Raw genomic sequence first — 21,441 nt, 5'->3', positions numbered from 1 at the left:
ATAAGGTCTTCTGTTGTGCGCAATGAGTAAGGTGGAAAAAACAAAGGATTTAACCCCCCAAAAAAATATGGGGAGAAAAAAAAAAAAAAAAAATCCATTCAGGTGATGACAAAAACCTTAGCTCTATTGAATAGAAACATATACACGCAATTCGAGTGATATTACACCGTGACATATTACTTACATTAGCCACATCCTCCATCTGTGAGCCAAATATCGAGTGTTCCAACTCACCGCTCAATTTAAGCCAGTACATGTTCGTATTGTTATAGCAACAAATTAACTATGCTCAAACCTGAAAGAATAAATCATAAATATGGTTGATTGTGCTGCTGATGGGAGAAGCTACCCACAGCTTAAAATAATTGGTGGTATAATTGGTCATTACTACAGCCAATCATATAGCAGCAACGCATGGGTAAGAACACCTGCTGGACTTCAAACAGAGCACCAGATTGGAGAAGAAAGTTGATTTACAACTTTGAACATAGTTGCTGGGTTTTCCCACACAGCCATTTCTAGAGTTTACAGATAATGGTCTGAAAAGACAAAAAACGTACAGCGAGCGGCAGTTCTCTGGGTAAAAGTGGCTTGTTGGTGTCAGAGGAGAATGACCAGACTGCTTCAAGCTGATAATGAAGGCAACCTTAACCACAGTAACAATAACAACAGTGACCTTTGGGATGTGGTGGAACGAGATTCACATCATGGATGTGCAGCTGACAAATGAGCAGCAACTATGCAATACAATCATTCAATATGTCTGAGAATCTCTGAGATATATACCATAAAGAATGAAGACAAAAACAGTACTAGCAACGTCTCACTCAAAGGGGCCACTCTGTACTTCAAGCATACAATTATGCAACTTTCAGCTCGTCTCTTAACACTATAGTCACACAGCCAAAGTCTAACATGCAATTCTCCAACTCTCTAGCGCCAAACAGAGAGAGAGGGGGAGAGAGAGAGAGAAAAAAAAAAAAAGTGGTCTTTTACCAATGCTGCAGTGAATCACGTCACTTTGTGCTTTAACAGAATAATTGTAGGTTTCAACTCCGTGCAAAAAGAAAAAAGTAAAATAATCAGCATCTTGTAAAGAACGCTTTCTCATTTTACCAATCAGGCTAACAAAAAAATAGAAATAAAAAAATTTAGGAACAAGCTTACCACAGATGTTCCCCCCTCATCTGGAATACTATAATGTACCAGAAATGCATAAAATTACCTTGGCGTAACCGACAGTGACAGCGCCTAGTTTGTGGGAGCTCAAACCACAAGAAATGTACAACAATCCCTTCCTCGCTAACTCAAGTACAGCCCAAAACTTCCATCTTGATTCATCTGACCAATCTAGGTTACATCAAAATATATACATATATATCCACTGCAATACCTATGAAGCAGAAATATAAAGCAAATTTAGAAACGCAGGGTAATTCATATACTGTACTGCATTGTACAAACACAAAGTAAAACATTGGCAGCAACAACAAGCAGGAAAAGACAGCTATGAAAACCACATTTTTCATTTTTATTTTTCAATGTTGAATACCTTTGACAGGACTTTAAGAATGGAAACGTTATTTCAGTCAATAACTGCCTCAGAAGGATATACGATTTGTATAGTAGTAGCAATAATAATAATAATAATAATAATAACAATAATAATAAGTCTGTATTTGTATTGTGAGATCAAGACAAATGTACAAGAAGGAGGCACCTATATCCCCAGCTGGGCCTGAACATTCCAACACAAGTAGAAGAAATTACAAACCGAACAGATTTTACTTCAGAGGCAATCCAGCAACAGGTAGCAACGTCTTTATGATGGAAGTTCTTTCCTTTTTTGTTTAAAAGGATTTAAAACGACATTTACAAGACACCTAACATTCCATTCAATTCCTATTAAAAACAGAAGTAGAGGGGGGGGGGGGGGGAGAGAAGAGATATTATTCTTTTGAGCGCTTCTTGCCCATGGTTAACTCTAGGTGCATCTTCCATGTTGACTGATAGTATACAACTTTCATTGTCCCACCACACTGGATATCTGGATTATACAGGCAAAGAAAAAAAAAAAGAAAAAAAAAAAAGAAAAAAAAAAAAAGAAGAAGGGGGGGGGGGGGGGGGGGGGGCAATCGCTTTTTGTCGCCTTTCCTCACTCAACTCTGTGCATACTAACTGTGTGAGATTGTAAAAAGGCGCCGCCTTCAAATGATACTGTACAGATGTGTTCACTGTAGGCCACACTACCAATGATATGGCAAAAGTCAACAGAAAGACTTCTCGGTTTTTCCAGGCCTTTTTCCTTTTCTTTTTTTTTTTTTTCCTTTTTTTTTTTTTAATTCCAGAGCCGAGGCGTGGGATACGGCTGGCATGCTTCTCCCAGTCTACAAGATGAACTTCCCTATGAAAAATCCGATGAAGATGGCTGCTATGACAACGAGGAGGGATGGTAGGGAGGCGGCGCTGGCTTCCCGACCGAGCAGGCTGGTCGAGTTTGGTGTCATGTGGTCTGAGCGGGGCATCTTTCTCATTCTCAAACCTTCGTCCTGTGTAAAGAACAGAAAACAAATAAAGAAGAGGAGTGAATAAGGTAATAAGATTAGTAAAACACAAGCACGTTTACAGAAATTCTCAAACTTTGAGCCCAGACTTGCAGTTTTCTGTCCCAGTGACTACTGCACTTAAACTCATGGTTCACTCCCCATTGTTGAGAGACGGACTACGAAATAAGCAACCACAATATTCCAACATAGCAGTCGAGTTGGAGAATTTCATAGTGATACTAAGGAAGGAACAATGCTGTATATGTAAACAGAGAGAAAAAAAGGTGTCCAGCGTCCTGCTGGGCTGCTGTAAAACCATCTCCAAAGTCAAAAAAGTTAAATTTGCAACTTGGATGCGCATTTTGAGCTTGTTCAGCCTTTTAACATATGTACTCTAAGACACACTTTCCAAGGCCATTCCCCTCATCTCACACAGTGAGAGAGCAGATGCTGAAAATCTGTTCTTATATATTTGCAGAGAGGTCACTAATGACAACTGAAACTGGCAGAAAACTGAGAAATTTCTCTTTACTTTGTGACCTCACTGTGGAGAAGACAATGTGTAATTTTCCCACTTTTAAGTACAAGAGCATCAAACTAGATGCACATCCTGTCATACTCCAACATACATGCCAACAAGTCATCTAATAGTTCAAATGAGTGTCCAATATCCTGAAAACGGTCCCTCCCTTTTCCAGTTTGCCTCAGAAAATTCCTGTTGTGTCACTTATCTAGCTTATACCACAAACAGAGCAATAACATGCAAATCCATACATTTTAATCTTTTATTTCAACTGATTTTTGCATATCATCTTGCATTCTTCAAACAGAAGAGGTGCGTTCATCCTGCTGTTTTCCAGCAGAGGGACGCGTCTTTCCCTTGCTAATGCTGAGACTGACTGCTAGGCCCTCAGTGTAGCTGTCCCTTCTCACTGCCTGGTTGTTGTGAAGCGTGCATTAGAATAAAAATCTGCATTCATACAACTACACAAAATTCATGTTTCCACTCTGACTGCTCTAACAAACCTCTCTCATCCTCAGTTCAACACTCTGGAAGAGCCAGAGGTGAGAAGTACCCAGCAAAACACACCCACACAACATGCTGTGTTGCATTCAAACATGTTGCTGTCACAAGCCTCTACGGAGTTTGAAACAAACACACTCAAAACCACCAGAGAGTAGTATGATGTTGGTGTGTACTCACAGGCTCGTACAATTATATTTGACAGTAAATCCCTATTCACACTTTGTTTCAGTTTTATTCTGTGTGGAATGCATTAGCATTAAAAATCCAAGTGTTTGACTACAATTAGTTACCAATCATATCCAACCTTTAATTGCCGGTTCTCCTCACTCAGCTTGTTCATCTCAGCTTGCAGTCTCTTGCACTTCTCCACCACTTTCTTCATCTCCGCGTCGTCCGCTCCGGCAGCGATAGGCACCGCGGCTGCCGACGACTCCGCCTTCACGGAGTTCATCACGGGGGCGGCTCGGGTCGCCTCCACGTCATTCTGCCCAACAAAGAGAGGATGAGGTAAGGCCCAGTATGCCCTGGGCTAAGTATGCCCTGGGCTAAGTATGGAGGTTAGCCTCTAGACGGACGCATGAGCCAAAAGAAAGGCGGCCTTGTTCGAGGGCCCCGAGGCTCATGGTGCCAGATGAAAGAGACAAGCAAAAAGAAAAAAAACATGTCTTTCCAAAAGTCATGGTGGATGTGGCTTTGTGTAGTGGCACAGACAGCATGACAACATGAGGGGTGGAGGAAGAAGAGAAAAAAAAAAAAAAAAAAAAAAAAAAAAAAGAGTGCTGCATAGTAGCAGATGAATGTTGACAATCAGTACGAGGGCAGGATCTGGGTTTTTCCTGGCTCAAAAGCAGACCTTTAGGGAGTGACTACGCTCTTGAGGATGATTGGCCAGCACATAGTTAAGGCATTGAGTACTTAATAGAAGTTTATCCTGATCATTCTGGGCCATTTGTTAAACAAAAACATATTTCAAGCTTGAGTAAATAAAACTACATTAAAATTAAAATCACAGTCCTGGCTATCTTCCTGGAGGGTAACAAATAAAACCCTCTGGACATCATATCGCTCCCACAAGTCAGGCATTTATAATGAGGCCTACTAAGGCTCAGATAAGCAATGAAAACAAGGATGACTGATCGTACACAAACTGAATTTATTTTTTTAAGTCTTAAAAATGACCTAATGTGAGCCTGCAGAGGAGTTACTTATATATTGGGGGACCACACACACACAAAACCTAACTAACCTAGGTAACTCTGTAACAAAAACAAAAAGTCTGAACTTCTCTTTAAATTATTAGGACATACAGTGGAGGCACTAAGCTACACTAACATCTTTTTCATTAAAGCTTTCACCTTTTCTCACCTTACAAAAAAAGTTAGAGCTGCCTTTGTTATTCAGTGTTTCACATCAGCAGCGAAGACAAAGTTAGCTGTTGAAATGCAAAACGCACTGACGAGCCACGATTCCTGTGGGCCACAAGAATTTGATGCATGCTAAAAAAAAATATACATCTAGTAATTAAACATTTACATATAACATTTCTCCTATGCTCAGGAACGTCAGTATTGCTTACACATGTCCCTTTGGTCTTTATTTAAGTAGAGAGGTGTGACAGTAAAACACGTTGCTGTGTCTTTCTCTTTGTGCGACCTGCTACACCCTGATACATGGTGCACACAACTGCCGTCACTGCCAACACCTGGAGCTACCAGAAGGTACATTTACATAACAGTCGGTGGTTTCACTGATCTGGGCAACAAAATGAATTTTTCAAAGTTTGGAAAACTGGCAATAGAGCACAACACAATTAATGTATTAATTAATGTATTTTAGGAGAGACTTCAGGTTCTGATTACTTTTATGTGTTAAGCAGCACAGATTTCCCAAGTTTTCAATAAATAGTTTAGGGATATTTTCATTGACACAAGGCTGGCATGACCCACGCTAACATGTTCCTGTAAGCAGAAGATGACCTTCGGTACTCTGTGAATAGGTTCCATATTTTAAACACTCACACAGTACAATCCAGGAGGCACGTGGCCTGATCGGTCCTCAATTCATTCATAAAGAACTCCCTTCAGCTACAAAAAGAACTTGTGGAACAGAGAGTACAAGTCCTACAGATGCCAGATGCTTGTTCAGTATCATGTAGTAGTGCCTGAGAGTACACGACGAGAGAAAAATAAGACATTCAGGGCATTTAAAACTGCGAATATCATCCGAGTAAATATCACGATTAGGGCTGAACGATATATCGCATTTGCGATAATATCGCGACATGATCAAGTGCAATTTTCTAACCGCAAAGGCTGCGATTATACTCTGGACATGTCCAAATTCATGGGCTGCATCCTCCTGAGGCCGCATTTGTAGACCGATTACGTCACAGCGACGCGCCGAAGGCTGTCCAAATTACTACCATATCCCAGAATTCATAGCGCGGCCCAGCCAAACTCCAGTTTCCAGCAATGGCGGCCGCTACTAAGTTTTAAAATTACTCATACTAATCTTTCAGGGTCACAAAATAAACTTTTAACATATTTTCAGGCGAGAAAGTAGTTGTGTAAACATCAAATATCTGCTCGGTTTATCAAGATATCCCATATTTGCAAAAGTGCTTCGACGTTTTCAGAGGCGTCTGCTACCCACCAGCTCGACAGCTAGCCGGGAGCTCGAGGGTTACTGATGCGGCCGAGAACAGCACAACTCCCGGCACATCATTTTCAGATCACCGCAGAGTTTCGCTGCTCGGGTTAAACGTAATATATAAGTCACTTAGACAACCTAAAAATGTTATTGTTGGGCTTTTTTCAGTGTTTTGTTTGTTCGTGAGTAAATCGGTTTGGCTGAGATTAAAGTTATTAGATTAGATAAAATAAAACTTTATTAATCCCCCGGGTGGGTTCCTCCTTGGTTTTCACACAGCTGACTAAACGTCAAACAGAAAACTTATTAAACAGAAGTATGAGACAGTCGAGAATTTACACCAGTGTCTGGTTATATTTTAGATAGCAAGAAGCAGACGGCCGAGTTTATTAAACGCCACCGAGACAGCGGTGACGCTAATCAGAACTAGACCGTCCAATTTCACGCCTTTAAACTTTAAAGGCGTGTTTGTGTTTATACAATTGCTATTATGTTTGCACTTTATGTGTAATGTTACTGACTGCAGAGATCAGTAAGATGTGTGTGTATTTTTTATTTATTAGTTTTATTTATTTAATATTATTTTTTAATTGAATGACTGTCTAGTAGTTCACAGATGTCGAAAAACTGAGTGTGGTAAAGCCACTGATTTTGTTTATGTATATTTCTGCAATCTGCACATTGTACTGACTTTCATTTTAATGTTTACACCAGGGTTCCTTGTCAGCACTTTATGCTCAGATGTTTGTAAGCTAAAAATAAACTATTGTGTATGTTCAAATATACTGTTGTGATTGAAGAAGTTAAATAAAAATGTCAGTCATCAATTCATGCATCACCTCATGTCATCATAACAGAGGTCTGTCTTCCAGGAAAGAACAGTTTAAAATTAATGTAATATAGTATTGGCCATACTATATGATGTATTGCTTGTCTTTGTTTAATAATACAGAAGACAAAGACCTTAAAAAATAATCGCATATCGCATCGCAATCGCAATATTGGGGCAAAAAAAAAAAAAAAAAAAAAAAAAAAAAAAAAAAAAAATCGCAATTAGATTATTTTCCATAATCGTTCAGCCCTAATCACGATATAAACATAACTGCGTGCACAGAGATTTCAGCTATGGCTACTTTTACAAATAACTTCTCAGAGACAAAAAGTTAAAAGCTTTTTGTTTTTTGCTGAATAGTACAGGGAGAGATCTCACTTTTGAGCAGGGGTCTTGTAACAGGTATCCCATCATGAAGCATTACTGTCTGTGCTTTTTTAATAAAAAAAAAAAAAAAAAAATACACGCACACGCACACACACACACGAAAATTTCATCTCCATCCAGACAACAATGAGACCAAATCTAAGTTTAATGCGTAACATTTATGAAACCTGAATTTGATTAAAACAAGTGGAAAAACTGATTATTTATAGCACAATTTAGGATTTATAGTCTTTATAGCCCATTTTCCTCGATCCAAACCACATCAGACCAGGTCTAGATAAAAACAACCGCTGCAGTACATGAGACTGATCAAATTAAGGCCAGGTCTTTGATCTGGACTTTGTTTTTAAACTGCACAAAAAAAAAAAAAAAAAAAAAAAAAGGTTTTAAAAAAGGTTATGATTCAAAGTGACACATACTGATGTCCTGACATAAATAAGAGGAAAGTATCATCTAGTTTCTACTTCAGTGGTCCCCATAATAAGAGTGAATCCTACTCAGATTTGCATATCTTGGATTAGGAACTTAACCCTGATATTGTATATCGCGGGGTATGTCCTATTAAGATGAGGGAAATGTGCTCCTACTTACACACAGTTCACAGTCAGCTGCTGGAAATAGAAAAATTATCCTAAGCAACACTGGTCCTACAAAATATAACTTATTTAATCAGTCAACACTGATTAGCTGTGAAAAAGTAAAGCCTGCTATCAGTCAGATAATCAGAATCCGTTCACTCGCAGTTTTTTGGTTTTCTGGCTACGTTGCAGTATTGATCTGACCTAGGGCTGTTCGATAGATATCGGATGACGATATAAAAACGTCTATCGTTTCATTTTACGCTATCGTTTGTTTCATGGTGTCACAAATAAACTGTTTACGGCAATATTTTCTCATCGTTTTGATGGTCACTGTAGTGGCTATATTAATTTCTTAAAGTTCTCTTATAATTAATATAACCACACTACTGACGAACAAGCGCCTGTTTTTATGCATTGTCGTTAGCAACAATAAGGGTAAAACCATCGCGTGTCTGCGTGTTTATTTTCTACGTAAACCTTTCACAATAAAGCTCAAGATCCTGTTAAGACTTTTCAAAATAAACTGAACCCGTGAAAGAGTATGCAGAGTATTTACGGATGAGAAGCAAGAAAAGAGCCGTCAGGTGCTAAAAAAATAAACCTTAGACTCAAACATTAGAACAGGCTTTTCCCCGCAGCACACCGTGTAATAAATACTTGCAAAGAAAACGGCGGCCGTTACAACTTATGTCTAAAAATGCCTCGTTTCATACATTGTTAAAAACACTCGACTCCAGGTACATGACGCGCAGCTGGAAACACTTCACGCAAGTCGAGCTGCCCGAGATTCACAGAAAATTTTAAATTTTTGTGATTTATATCGTTATCGGGACGATAGATGTCTTATATCGGGATATGAGATTTTGGTCATATCGCACAGCCCTAATCTGACCCATTTAAGCTTCATCCTCTTTACCAACCTGACATAGTTTCAGAAGCATATAGAACCACTGCTCCATGGGCAGTGTCTCAGCCTGTAAATCATCACACTGCTATTCTAACTGCACCTAGTTGCTGAACATTGTTTTAGCTGCAAGATGCTGCAGAGATCTTACACTCTGCTCTCGACACAGGAATGTCATGCTAACACTATGCCAGACAATTTTTATTTTTCTAGAGTTTTTAGTAGCGCATATCCAGTTCAAGGAGGGACTCTGATCATTGCACCTTACCATTTTATCATTTTCAGATGGCAGCTCAAAGACACATCTCAGCTTGGAGTCCATGAGATCATCTGGCTTTGCATCTTTCCACTAGTGAGGATTTAAAAGCAAATGAAAGCATGTTATTCATCAACTTGAACTTCTAGCAGATTAGATTCTGTTCACACATGCACATATTAAAACTGTGCCAACTACTTCACATTGTATGTACAAGCAATTTAGCCTTAAAATCTATATAACACAGGCGCAGCTTCATTTCCTTTTATTTCTGTTTATTTGAACTATTTTCAACATATTTCAAAATGGCACCACCCAGACTCTGAATTTATAAAGAAATAAAGTAGAAAAGTATAGTACAGACGATAAAATAGAAAAGAAACAAAAGATTAAGTCACAACATGAGACTCCATTTTATACATCAGCACCAGTCAGACCTCGGTTTGTCTATACTATACTTCCTGAATTTTAAACCTCATTCAAAACAAGTCCGTTCATGAATACAATGACAAGGTATGTACAGGTTTTACTGGCTGACCGAGTCTCTGCTGTCCCCTGGTGGATAACTGGAAAATGCTTCAGAGTAAGGAAATTAACTCGGCAGATGATGATAACCCTTCAACTTAAAGTTTAACAGTAAAAGACTTTCTACTATCAAATATCATACATGAAATGTTTTCATTGAGTCAATCAAGTTAATATTTTAAAGCACAAGTCATGTGCATGTGATACTGGAATGCATAGGGCTCCTTTTACCAATAAAGACCGAACAGTAATGTTTGTTTTTACATATAAAAGGAAATGTGGAAGAAAGACAAAACATTTAAATGGGGATTTTTTTTAAGCTGATCAACTGTTTTATGTGAAAGAATTCAATAAGTATTAAAAACTATTCAGTTCAACAGATTTTAACTAGTAAGGTTTACCGTTTTGTTTGTGCAAATACTATAGTCATGCTTCCACTTTGACACATTTAAATGACTTCGGAGCTATGTAACCAAAGGTACACCTCTGTGTTATTCGCTGCAACATTAGAAGCAAAATAATGGGTTCAAAAGTAAATCCCAGTCACTTACCAATGATTCCATGTCGGTGACGTTTGGCGGGGCGAAAATAGTCTGCACCATGAATTTGTGTTTACTTTTCTCATTGGGGTCATAGTCAAAGGGCTGTAGCATGACTGTAAAACAGAAATGATCAATGAGAACTGTTTGAATAAAAGCACATCTATACACAGAAAACAGATCGCATAAACAGTCAGCATACTAAACACCAGAAATGACCTGTGAAAACGTCCGAGGCATTGTTTTTACAGCATGTTTTTTTAATTTATCAGTGATTTTTTCCTCTTTACTCAACTTTTATTAAAAATAGATTCCTTTTTTTTTTTTTTTTTTTTTAAACAAAAAGGTAAATTTACAGTTTTTCAAGGTACTTTGGAGGATGATTGTTCCAAAGCATCTTTAGACCTTCTCAGTGTTCCTTTGTACTTCATGCTGTTAAGACCAGGGGGGCACACCATCTTCTGAAGGAGTCCTTATTGTACTTTAATGTGATTGTGTGAGACCAAACGGGTACCTCCCCAATGACACTGAAGGACCAATAAGAATCTAACTTTCGTAGCTCCTAAAAACCTGATTGCCTGAATTAAATTAATACACACTTCAGCGAGTCAGACATTCACAAGAGATCCATTTTGGCATCCTCCCTCCCTTCTTAAATAGGTTCATTAAAGGATCTATTGAGTTTCAAGAGGATGTCATTCATTTTCCAACTTAATTCAATACAAGCTCGCAATGTCATTGTTCACTAAAAGCATCAAAGAAATAAAGCCCTCTGAAACTTTAATGTGTGGATATTTCTGCACACAAACATTGAAATAATGCCATTTGTCATACACTAAACTGGCAATGTTTGCAAAGAACAAACAGAAGCAGTGCATTTAACCATTATGGAATTTAAAAGCACAATAAACATTACCAGGACTATGGTGCAAAAGTGCTTTGAGACGTTTCTACAGACATTCACATGTAGTAATGCTGAGCACGCTGGAGCTCAAATAACTTTAAGTTGCTAAACCTGCTGGAGGAAAAGGGTCACCGTTTTAAAAACAAGCAACCCATTTTCCCCTTTCACTGCAGTGAGCTGAAACAGTGCTTGTAGACAATGCAGGCAACTGTCTTTAAAATGACTAATGAATCTTAATAACCAGCCAAATTGAAACTAATCTGGCCCAATAAACCCCATTTTGCCTGCAGCCAAATTTACATACCAAAAAAGATGAAATTATAACCACTAATCAGAGTAATGTATTACTTCAATTAAGATGCTGATATGGGTTGCTTTCAGATGTGTTCTGTTAATATTCCTCATTATAAGAAGTTTTGCTTTATCTCAACTCCAATATTTCTGTTAGGCCCCAGTGGCCACCCTGAATGGACAATTGTGGAGCCTAAACACAACAAACTGATGGTACCCAAGCTACCTTAATGTCATCAGCAAACATAAGATAAACCAGCATTCAAAAGATATAGTAATGTATAGCATCTTAGATAGGTCAACTTGCTTAAAGGAAAACTGCTGAGATAAGGTCTCTGGCACAACTTGATCTACTTCAAAAGGTAGACAGAGAAGACTATAAAGCCTGAAGAAATTAAAGCTAAAGGAACTCTTGTTGTACACAGAACAACTTCATTGCTTGTGGCCTTAAGGGTCATGAGAAAAACATCATACAGAAATCATTGTAAAAACAGCATAGGTCACTTGGACTTTTTTCCCCCCTAACTGAAATCTCCAACTTGTTGACCTATGACTGAACATTTCCTTTATTCGCTCACACTCAGTCCGAATCTACATGTTCAAATGGGTGGCAAAAAGACAGTTAACAAATAAAAACTTACCAGAGATGTTGACGCTTGATCCAGGATCGATAACGCCGCTGTTTGGCCGTACGCAGTACCTACGTGGCGCTGTCGTTTTCACTTTGAAACACACTCTTCTGTCAGAAGGGTTCCTCAGTTTGAGGTTGGTGGTGACTACATCTGTAAAAGGGCCTGGAAAACAACACACAAAAAAAAAAAAAAAAAAAAGCAGCGTTAGCTTTGTATTTCAGAGCACAGTCTCCAACACTGGTGTATGGTTCAAATCCAAAATTCTGAAAACTTCACAGATGACTGTAGGGCTGCTCGATTATGGCAAAAATGATAATCACGATTATTTTCACTGAAATTGAGATCACGATTATTTGACGATATTTATTTAACCCTTTAAGACCTACCATAGAACCAAGTCCACCAGAGCTTATATTATTTTTTTTACATGCTGTAGTGCCATTTGTGGGAGCATTTCAAGTTGCTATACATCAATACAACTGTTATAGCCCATATTTTAATAATATGTATGCATTAAGTGCATAGTAATTACATAAATTGCAAAAAAGTGCAATAAACTACAAAAAAAATTGAAAATCGCTTTTGTTTTATTTACATATATTTCTACTTGGAGAAATTTAAGAGGTTTATCCCTCAAAACTTTAAATACAATAAAGTTGCAAAAAATAGTTTCCCACCACAGGAAATTTATTTTGAGTGTCTTCATAGTTTTATTTTGGAAATACAGCAATTTTTATATACTGCAGGAAAAACAAAAAACAATCCTATGATGCAAATTTGCAAAGAAAACAGCATGTGCATCATTTCACTGTGGGAAGTGTTACGAACAGCTGATAGGAACGGCAAAGCGTGTTTCTGGAATATTATGTTTTTGTTCCTGCAAGCGCTTTTTATGCAATTTTTGCAAAGCTATATGTGGAACGAAACCGTGACCGAGGACAAGCTGATGGCATAAGATGTAAGTACAACTCCTCCGGTTTCATATGCAAAACAAATTATTGCGCTAGCTTACACGGTTCAGGTTCTACAGGGATTTAAAAATAGTTACGCAAAACGGAGCGTGCTGCTCTGACCGGCTTTAAAGGGTTAACAATGACTTTTAAAAAATAATATAAAATAGTGTGCAACACCACTGAAGTTTTTTTTTTTTTTTTTTTTTTAAACTCTTTTCAACCAACGGCAGTCACTCTCCTCTCCAAATAACTTCTGCTTAGCTTTCCGAGCTTCCCTCGGGTCCTCTTAATCAGTGGTCTCCAACCTTTTTTGCACCACGGACCGGTTTATGCCGGACAATATTTTCACGGACCGGCCTTTAAGGTGTCGCGGATAAATGAGGGAGGGGCTAATAATCGGCTCAGTCATTTTTAATGATCGTTGAAAGCCCAGATCGTAATCGTGATTAAAATTCGATTAATTGAGCAGCCCTAGATGACTGAAACTCCTAGAATTAAGCTTTTATTCCCCCCAGTAAGTCTGCTAGATTAAAAAAATGCCACAATACTGAAGAAGATGGCTACATGTTTACACAGCAGTTCAGAAATTCAATATTTCAGGTTACACCTCCTCCCTGGAAGACAGAGAGGCATGCTGCGTTTTGGCGCCAAGCTTCAAAAAGACATTTAAAAAGGATTAGCTGAAAAATACTGACATGTAACTCAATTACAACAACATGATTAAGAAGCCTTATTGAATAGCAGGTTTCTTGGCTTGAGGCTACACTGTAGGGTAGTTTTTGCCACAAGTACAACAACTAGAAATCCATCAGCTGTGAAACTCTGTACAGATTTTGATGCAAGTTTTTTTGTTTGTTTTTTTAAATCCCTCTTTTTGCTAGAGAATTGCACATCTTCATATAATTTTTATTACTTGAATAAACAGGTTTTTAGGCTTCCTGCTCCTTTTCACACCTAATCGATAAACTGATGGCAGTCAACAAGGATGAGTCATCTGTACATCCCTCGTTATAACATAGGCTTTATGAAGACATGAGCTTAATTTAGACTTCCGCGAGAAATCTATGTCCTATGTCCAACTAACGTTGCGGGCTGTGTCGACCCAACATGTAGTTACATTTCTCAGGAGGTGCACGTCAGGTTACATACAAGGTTACGGCAAAGAAACTTTGAGAGAAAGACACCAAGTTTCACTATTTGGGGATGTTAAAATAAGAATCTTTACTTATTTTTTGTTCTTTTTAATAACTGTATAGCCTATCCAATACAGATGGTGGGGTGGAACGACCTATGAAAGCACAGTTTCGCTTGGGATATCAAAGATTACCTCTTTTTCCTGTATGTCGCTCAAGTGATCACCTGAATCAATTACCCTTCATGTCTCCAAAACAGCTAATTTCATATAGACATCCCATGATGATGCTGACTGGTTACGTATCAGGAGATCAAAAGTTGCACAACAGCCCACCATCTTGTGACACCACTGGCTTTAAATTAGGTCCTTAACCACGGTCAGCACTATCGAGCACGGATTGAACATATCATGTTGGAAAAAACAAAAAAAACAACAACAAAAAAAACAAACAAACAAAACAACAACACACTTCTTGCCAAGTCAGAGGTACCCCAAACTCGATCAGCGCAATTAGGCTGGGAGTTTGGACAATGTCTCATGATGTTTGGTTAGCTGGGAGCACAGCATGGATGTTATAAATCATGTTTATAGAGTTTACCTGCCAGATAATTTGCAAGCTCATATGATTATTCTGATGTAACATATGTCAAAATATCCAAATTTGTGAATTTAGACACAGCTACAACTTAATATTTTTATGGGCTCTGTTAACAGGTGTACATCTTCATGCATGCAAAAAGTATAAAAGATGCGCTTTACTACAGTGATGTCACCCACCGTTTATGGAGCTTCAAGTTCAGGATTTTCAGCAGATGATTTTGGCGTTTTGAGCCTGGCCATAATGATGGAGGGTGGATCTAATGCCGCACGGTCATTGGCTAACAACTTGTGCTTTACAAGTTGCAAACTTGCATCCAGACAAGGACCAAACTGCTTGTTGTGTATTACTTTGAAGCTGACGGTGGTCTCGGGTCCAGGTTACGGTTTCCTAGGTAACAACCTAACCTAACATATTAAATGAGTCATATATTACCAATAAATAAAACCTGTTACCCAATAGCTGCCAGGCTTCAAAATTTGAAATACACCTTTTTCATCATTTAAATTACTAGTACAAAAATTTTACATAGGTATCCAAACTAGTTCCCCCATATCTGCATTTTTTTTTTAACACTTCTAAAAATATCAGAACAAACCAAGAAACAGAAATATTCTTTCTACTTCCACAAGTTCTAAAGGTTGGCTTTATTTCTGGAGTTCAAAGTCAGCATTTAGCCTTGATTCATGCTCTGAAAGATAAGAAGGAATGCGTGACCAGAGCAGAATGGCTCCACCCAGCTAATACCAGAATGTACACTTGTGTGCCTACTGCGGCTTTTTTTTGCTTTTCAAAAATCACAGGTGAGTCACAAAATGCCTTCATACAAACTTGAAAAACCTCATTGTTAATGGCGTGTACTTCGAGGATCTTTGTTCTTGCTACACAGATGAGTTATAAAGAATGACTTGCTTCCTGACAGAACAATACCAGGTTGTTCTAAACAGAGCCTACCTGTAGTAGTATGAGAACCAGAAACAATGTCTATTATAGCTTCAGCACTATGCTATACTAGCTTTTGCACTATGATGCTGGAAAGACTAGGTAAAAACCATGACTTTTTTTTAATTTTATAGACCTAAACAGAAAACTAGCACAGATGAGTAACTGCTTCTATAAGCTCGAAATTAACTGAGCCCAAAATATTTCTACCTTCCGTGCGTTTTACACAATGATCACTACTACACCAAAGCCTAAAACTGGAAAACAGTTGTGTGCATCAGATATCCCACCCACATACTGCAGCTTGCATCCACTGCCCAACACTAAGATGCCACCTTTTCTCAAGCAGCATTAGCAGCACCTCTCTCATCTTGTTGCATGTATGCTGAGTTAGGGTCCCCCCAGGCCAGTCCTGCTCTAAAAATACCAACCAAGGAAAGGAGGGCTGCCCCCTCTAGCTTGCTGGAGGAGTCCCAGCAGAGGCTCTAAAACAGTCCAGCTTTCCAATACATGCAGACCGATTTAGCTCTGTCTCTGTGAAGGTAAAGAAGCTGTGGTCATCGTCCTTCTCCTCAGATTGCTTCTTCACATGAAAAACCGAAGCCACTTAAATGTGGGCCATACAAAAATGTAAAAACAAAACAAAACACAAAAACAAGGGTGGGGGGGACAGCTCCCAAATTTAAGTGATGCATTCTTTAGGGATTTAGTACTTGGGATTAGAGGTCCCCCCCCCCCCCCAATGTAAGATTTAATATGATGCTGGTTCAATAACAGGTTAAGTGGCCAAAGGGCTTAACAGGTATAAAGACTTGAGTCTCTAAACACGACCGGTTAAAAGTATGACAAAACTCTGGTTTGTATGAAAGCAAATGGGCCACTATACTGGAATTATCATACATGTTCTAAGTTAGGGTTTAATTTACCACAGCATAAAATACACTTTTGTTTATTAGATAGTCATAAATAACAGGAAGGTTCACAGACTTTTGTTAAGTAAGACAGAGTCATAAACATGTGTAGTCCCTACAAAAGGACTATTTTGATACAACCAAAACCCTGATATACAACATACAATATGCTTCCAGGTTCTACTGCTAGGACATAAACATATTTTCATTATAATTTACATTTTATATCAAATTGTTAGAATGTGGTTTATGACCCAGAAATTGGGATTTTCTTACATGTGCAGTGGATTAAACATTTTGGCCTCTGTGCTAAAGAACAAAACGAGTCAATGAGGATCAGTAAACAATGATCAGTATGAACAGCATCATACTGATGCAATTTAGCTTTGCGTCCAATCCAGAATATAAAAAGCCAAAAATTTAATCTGATGAGGGAAAATGTAAACCGTGTGACTGATCAGTAACAGGAATAAGTCAAATTAGAGTAGAATTTCTTAATCGGGTAAAAAGTAGAGGTCCATAATCAGATTATGACGAACCATGTGTCTACCATCAGGCTAAATACCCATGAAATTTTAACGTTCAGCTGGAGAAAGTTTCATCTATTTATTCTGGTTTACCTCGTTGCTCCCAAAAAACAACCTGTCCGAGACAAATAAGACTATTGGTGGCTTTCCAACCATATGATTGAAGAATTTTATCATAATAGCACCATTAACCTGTTGTTTGATGCTGTTATTATGACATAACAAATGTGAGTTTAATCAAATGGTTACTACCTTTTCCAGATGTCTTTCAACTTAAGCCAGAGCAAGTTTTTACTGATTTACATCCATACCCCTGTCCAATTACAATGTCAGCCTGTTGGAAAAGGCTCCATTCACCATCGCACTTTCTGTTGCACCTTGCATGATAAAAACATTCCTGGATTTTAATCAATGTACACAAATTTTATAAGTTTCAGAGTTTTAACATGGGGGGGGGGGGGGGGGTTGCGCCTTTATTTCACCTGTGTCATCGTCAAATACAGGCAAAATAATAATGTCCAGGGTGAAACTAAAAATTATTAGTTTCACCCTGGACACCTCATCACCAAAACATTCTAATTATTACATCCCACCCACAGACACAGCGGGTCTGGAATGTGAGCTTGTGTCCTTCCTAATGATCCTGTCAGACTACAACCAGTATCAATTCACACCTTGTCCAAACACCAGTGTCCTCTTATAACCTCGTCCAGGACAGTGGTACATTCAACAGAAAGAGAAATAACTGTCTAGTTCGCAAAAATGCTTCCAGCAGGCACAGAGCTTGGTAACTGGGACAAATACGAGAAGTGCTGTGCGGAATTTTGGGTCAAAATGAATAATGAGGATAAATAGTCCAACTGTGGAGATTGTTGTGTCACCCATGGCCTGGGAGGGCTAGCTTCATTGAAATCAGCGCCGTTTACTGCCACTTCATCCACTTGCCCACAAGAGCAACAGTTGGACTCACAAATGACCAAAAGTTATGTTCTATCTAGGACTTTTAAAAAATGTGATATGGGTCTCTTCAGGTCTGTCAGACGCAAAACAACACGGTTATACAACTACACAGCTACACATCAACTTTGGCATTAGCTGGCTAGCCAAGCTATCATTAGCCAACGGTTAACTGACACATCACTGGACGTTATCACTACCAGGAAAAGCAATCAGTGCTGAATGCGCGAAGCACCCTGCTTTCCCATGAATGTGCCGTCCTGTTTTGCCCAGGATGCGAACACACGCTTAAAATTAGCCAATATCTAGCTAATAGGTTTAGGTCAACTGAACTAACGTTAGCCCGGTGTTGCTATTAAAAAAAAAATAAACTATCCATGTTGTTACAGTTCACGTTAGCTAACCAAGTTTGTCATTCCAACTGTCAGTCACTTTAACTGGCTTCACAAGTTCCTGCCACAGGTGCATCAAGATGAACGCTGGATTTTTCATTCTGAAATTAATTTCTTTCCAGGGAATAGCCTAAGCCACAAGAAACAACAGTTTACTCCTGCTAACACAACTAGCAACAGCATAGTAGCTGATATTAAAAGTGAAGACATACACAAACATGCTTCTTAACGTGTAGACTTTAACTTTCCTTTTTTTAAGCAGTCACTGACAGCCACATCCTTCCAGCTCTTTGCCTGGTACTGTCAGTAAGCTGGTACTGAATAGCAGGCCACCTGGGTGCACGCCTGCCCGGCTATCCACGTCACTATAGCGCCAGGCTGCAGCGGCCCGTCCGGCTCCCTGGCTAACTTAAAATGGCGGTGAATGCTAGCTAGCTTGCTAGCAACGAAATTCGCTTGAGGGAGTGTGAAATCATTGCTTCACCACCACCACTACCACTACTACTCGCTGGACATTTGACACGACAACAAGTAAATAAATAATATTTCATTCACATACCTTTAAATTTGAGGTCAGACGGAGGGTCGAGGATAAGGATCTGATCCAACTTTGACATGTTGGCTGAAGGGATGCACTTGATTTCGGTATCGTGGAGTTTACTAACAAGTGGAAATCCTGGATCCCTTCTGCCACTACTGAGTCAAACGCTGACTGAGCTCAGCGAGCATGTGGGTACAAATACTTGAACGCGCGAGTGCACAGCCCTCTGTTGCGCGCACTCGTGGTCTGGCAACTGATGCGATTATGGTACAGTAAACGAGTTATAATGTGTGGACACTGAAATAGACGTACGGGGAAGGAAAAACATGTTATAAAATAATCTTATAAAATCCAGAACCAAGTTAAATTGTGCTTTATTGATTTAATCGAGAATTTTAATCAGGGACGTATGATAATCGCATGTCTGCGGTGTATACATGCACATTAACGCAGTAAATTCACTCTGCAGTAGTCTAGTTAAACCTGTTAGAAGTATTAGTGAACGTACATGTAACGTAAATGTAAGTGTTGTTTGTGGTTTAAAGGGCATGTTGAGGTTGGTGTGTAGCACGGGTCACATGTTGCCCTGGTAACAGTACCGGAGTGGTCACCCTTTAAAGATGTTTGTTTACGACGTAATCAATGTGTGCAATCAAACTAAACCACAGATTACTTAATCAGTATACTGATAACAGTATACTGAGTATACAGATACTAAGGGACTATAGGCCCTTAGTATTATCTTATTTTCACAGAAGTGATTTTTTTCCATCAATGCAAAATTTCATTAGACTATTTTAGATTTGGAGATCTTATAAAACCATGATTTTAAGCACTACTTTTAACAACAGTTGTATCCCTCTGGGAAAAATTTGGAGACCAGTTGTAGGACTTTTGAGAGATGAATGTCGTCTGGTTCGTGTCTGATATATGACTCTAGCTGCTCAAAAATTCCAGGTCTTCTTCTTTGTTTTTACTTTTCATTTCATCATGCTTATAATGCTTTTCATTGGTGAAAAGTCTGATATACAGGCAGGCCAGGTCAGCACCTGGACTTTTCTCCTACTAAGGCAGTAATCAGATTAGCATAGTCTGAAATATGCAAAGCTTTCCCTGAAAGAGGACGTCATCTGGATGGGAGCTTTATGTTGCTCTAAAAAGTGTATATACCTTTCAGCAGTGATGATTGCTCTTCCACCTGGAAAAAGGTGTGCGAGCTCCCAGTTACACAAGCATTAATTCCCAGACACAGACAGTGATTTCTGGAAGTGTTCCTGAGCCCACGTAGTGATTTCCATGACAGAATCATGACTGTTTTTAAGGCAGTGCTGCTTGAACGCAGACTGGTGACCTACTGCCAACTAACCTAACTAGTTTGAAAATCTTCCTGCAGCTGTTTCTTTTTTAGTTAATACTGAAGTCAGTGCAGAAAAACACCAACTGGTTGAGGAGAACTCTTTCTAAAAAAGAAAAACTTTTTTTATTCGAGAGATGAAACTTAACACATTTTGGGCCATCATGTGAGCGTAGATGAAAAGGGGAATGCTAAAAAGGGGAATTTAAGATGCTATTTGCGAGGTATCCAGCGATTTTGTGCAGTGTGTGTACTCATTGTGAACTATTAATATCTGAGGCTTGCTCTCTTAGAGACCATTGACAACTGCGATCCATCGCTTTTATGGGAATTGAGGACTTCTCCTCAGTAAGCTGTACTGAATAGGACGCAGTCTACATGTGATTTGAGGTGTTTAAAGCAGTTCAGAGTGTCACGCTTGTGCATGTTCAGAAATAATGATCATTTCTTGCTGTTAAAGATAAAAGGTTGTTCTATAGTGATATCGGGTTTTTTAGGCGAAAGCCAGACATTTGTTCTTCCATAATGTACCTTCCCTACCAGTATCATGTTCAGTCATTTCCATAGGACTCCAGTATAAGGTGGTTTAAATGAGGCTGCATAGAGTGTTTTCACAATGTCAAGATGTTAATGTCATGATACAACCCTCTTTTAGTGACTGCATCTTTCTCACTCATTTACCTATTATCAAAACTTAATAGAGATCTTGAGAAAACAGGCTTGTTCGGTTCTAAAAATGAAAGGTATGGGTCATTACCAACACCTTAAGGGTGGTTAAAAGTGAAAGTACTGCGAGACCTCATTGGTGTCATAAGCCACTGTTCAATGACGATCCACATCAGTGGACAGATGGCCTGTTTTACTCCTCTTTCAAACCGTTTGTCTTCTCAGTCTAAAGTTTGAACTCTGGCATCCTTCAAAGAGTGGCCTTTATCCTTTAGATGCAGATGTGTAGCTCAGTCTTGTCCTGTCGAGGTGGCTCTTCTACGCTGTGCCATGCATTTATGGAATAGCTGTTTGTTTTCTCCAGTGAGAACACTATGATACTTAGCTTGTGT

At 38.8% G+C, this 21,441-nt stretch overlaps 1 protein-coding gene across 1 annotated transcript; it reads right to left on the bottom strand.

Moving 5' to 3' along the window:
• Positions 1–1,510: 1,510 nt before the first annotated feature.
• LOC146553307 (vesicle-associated membrane protein-associated protein A-like) lies at positions 1,511–19,259 on the bottom strand. Its single transcript, XM_085253643.1, has 6 exons — positions 19,048–19,259; positions 12,083–12,235; positions 10,259–10,362; positions 9,195–9,275; positions 3,878–4,057; positions 1,511–2,549 (listed from the first exon to the last, which is right to left on the bottom strand). Exons 1-6 carry the CDS (start codon positions 19,103–19,105, stop codon positions 2,388–2,390), a joined length of 738 nt encoding a protein of 245 aa, XP_085109769.1. The 5' UTR covers positions 19,106–19,259; the 3' UTR covers positions 1,511–2,387.
• Positions 19,260–21,441: the final 2,182 nt, after the last annotated feature.

Source organism: Mchenga conophoros, linkage group LG18, assembly GCF_057382185.1.
Source record: "Mchenga conophoros isolate Kocher_MC1m ecotype Shallow Benthic linkage group LG18, M_conophoros_male_GT1.1, whole genome shotgun sequence".
In the NCBI taxonomy this organism is placed as follows: domain Eukaryota; kingdom Metazoa; phylum Chordata; class Actinopteri; order Cichliformes; family Cichlidae; genus Mchenga; species Mchenga conophoros.
This window is presented reverse-complemented; position numbering and strand designations above follow the sequence as displayed.

What these genes read in the sequence shown, in the direction of transcription:
- LOC146553307 (XM_085253643.1), bottom strand. Translation starts at nt 19,105, where the DNA reads ATGTCAAAGTTGGATCAGATCCTTATCCTCGACCCTCCGTCTGACCTC. An exon ending in GTCTGACCTCAAATTTAAAG is followed by an intron (nt 12,236 to 19,047) that starts GTATGTGAATGA and finishes GTTGTTTTCCAG; the next exon opens with GCCCTTTTACAGATGTAGTC. An exon ending in TCACCGACATGGAATCATTG is followed by an intron (nt 9,276 to 10,258) that starts GTAAGTGACTGG and finishes AATCCTCACTAG; the next exon opens with TGGAAAGATGCAAAGCCAGA.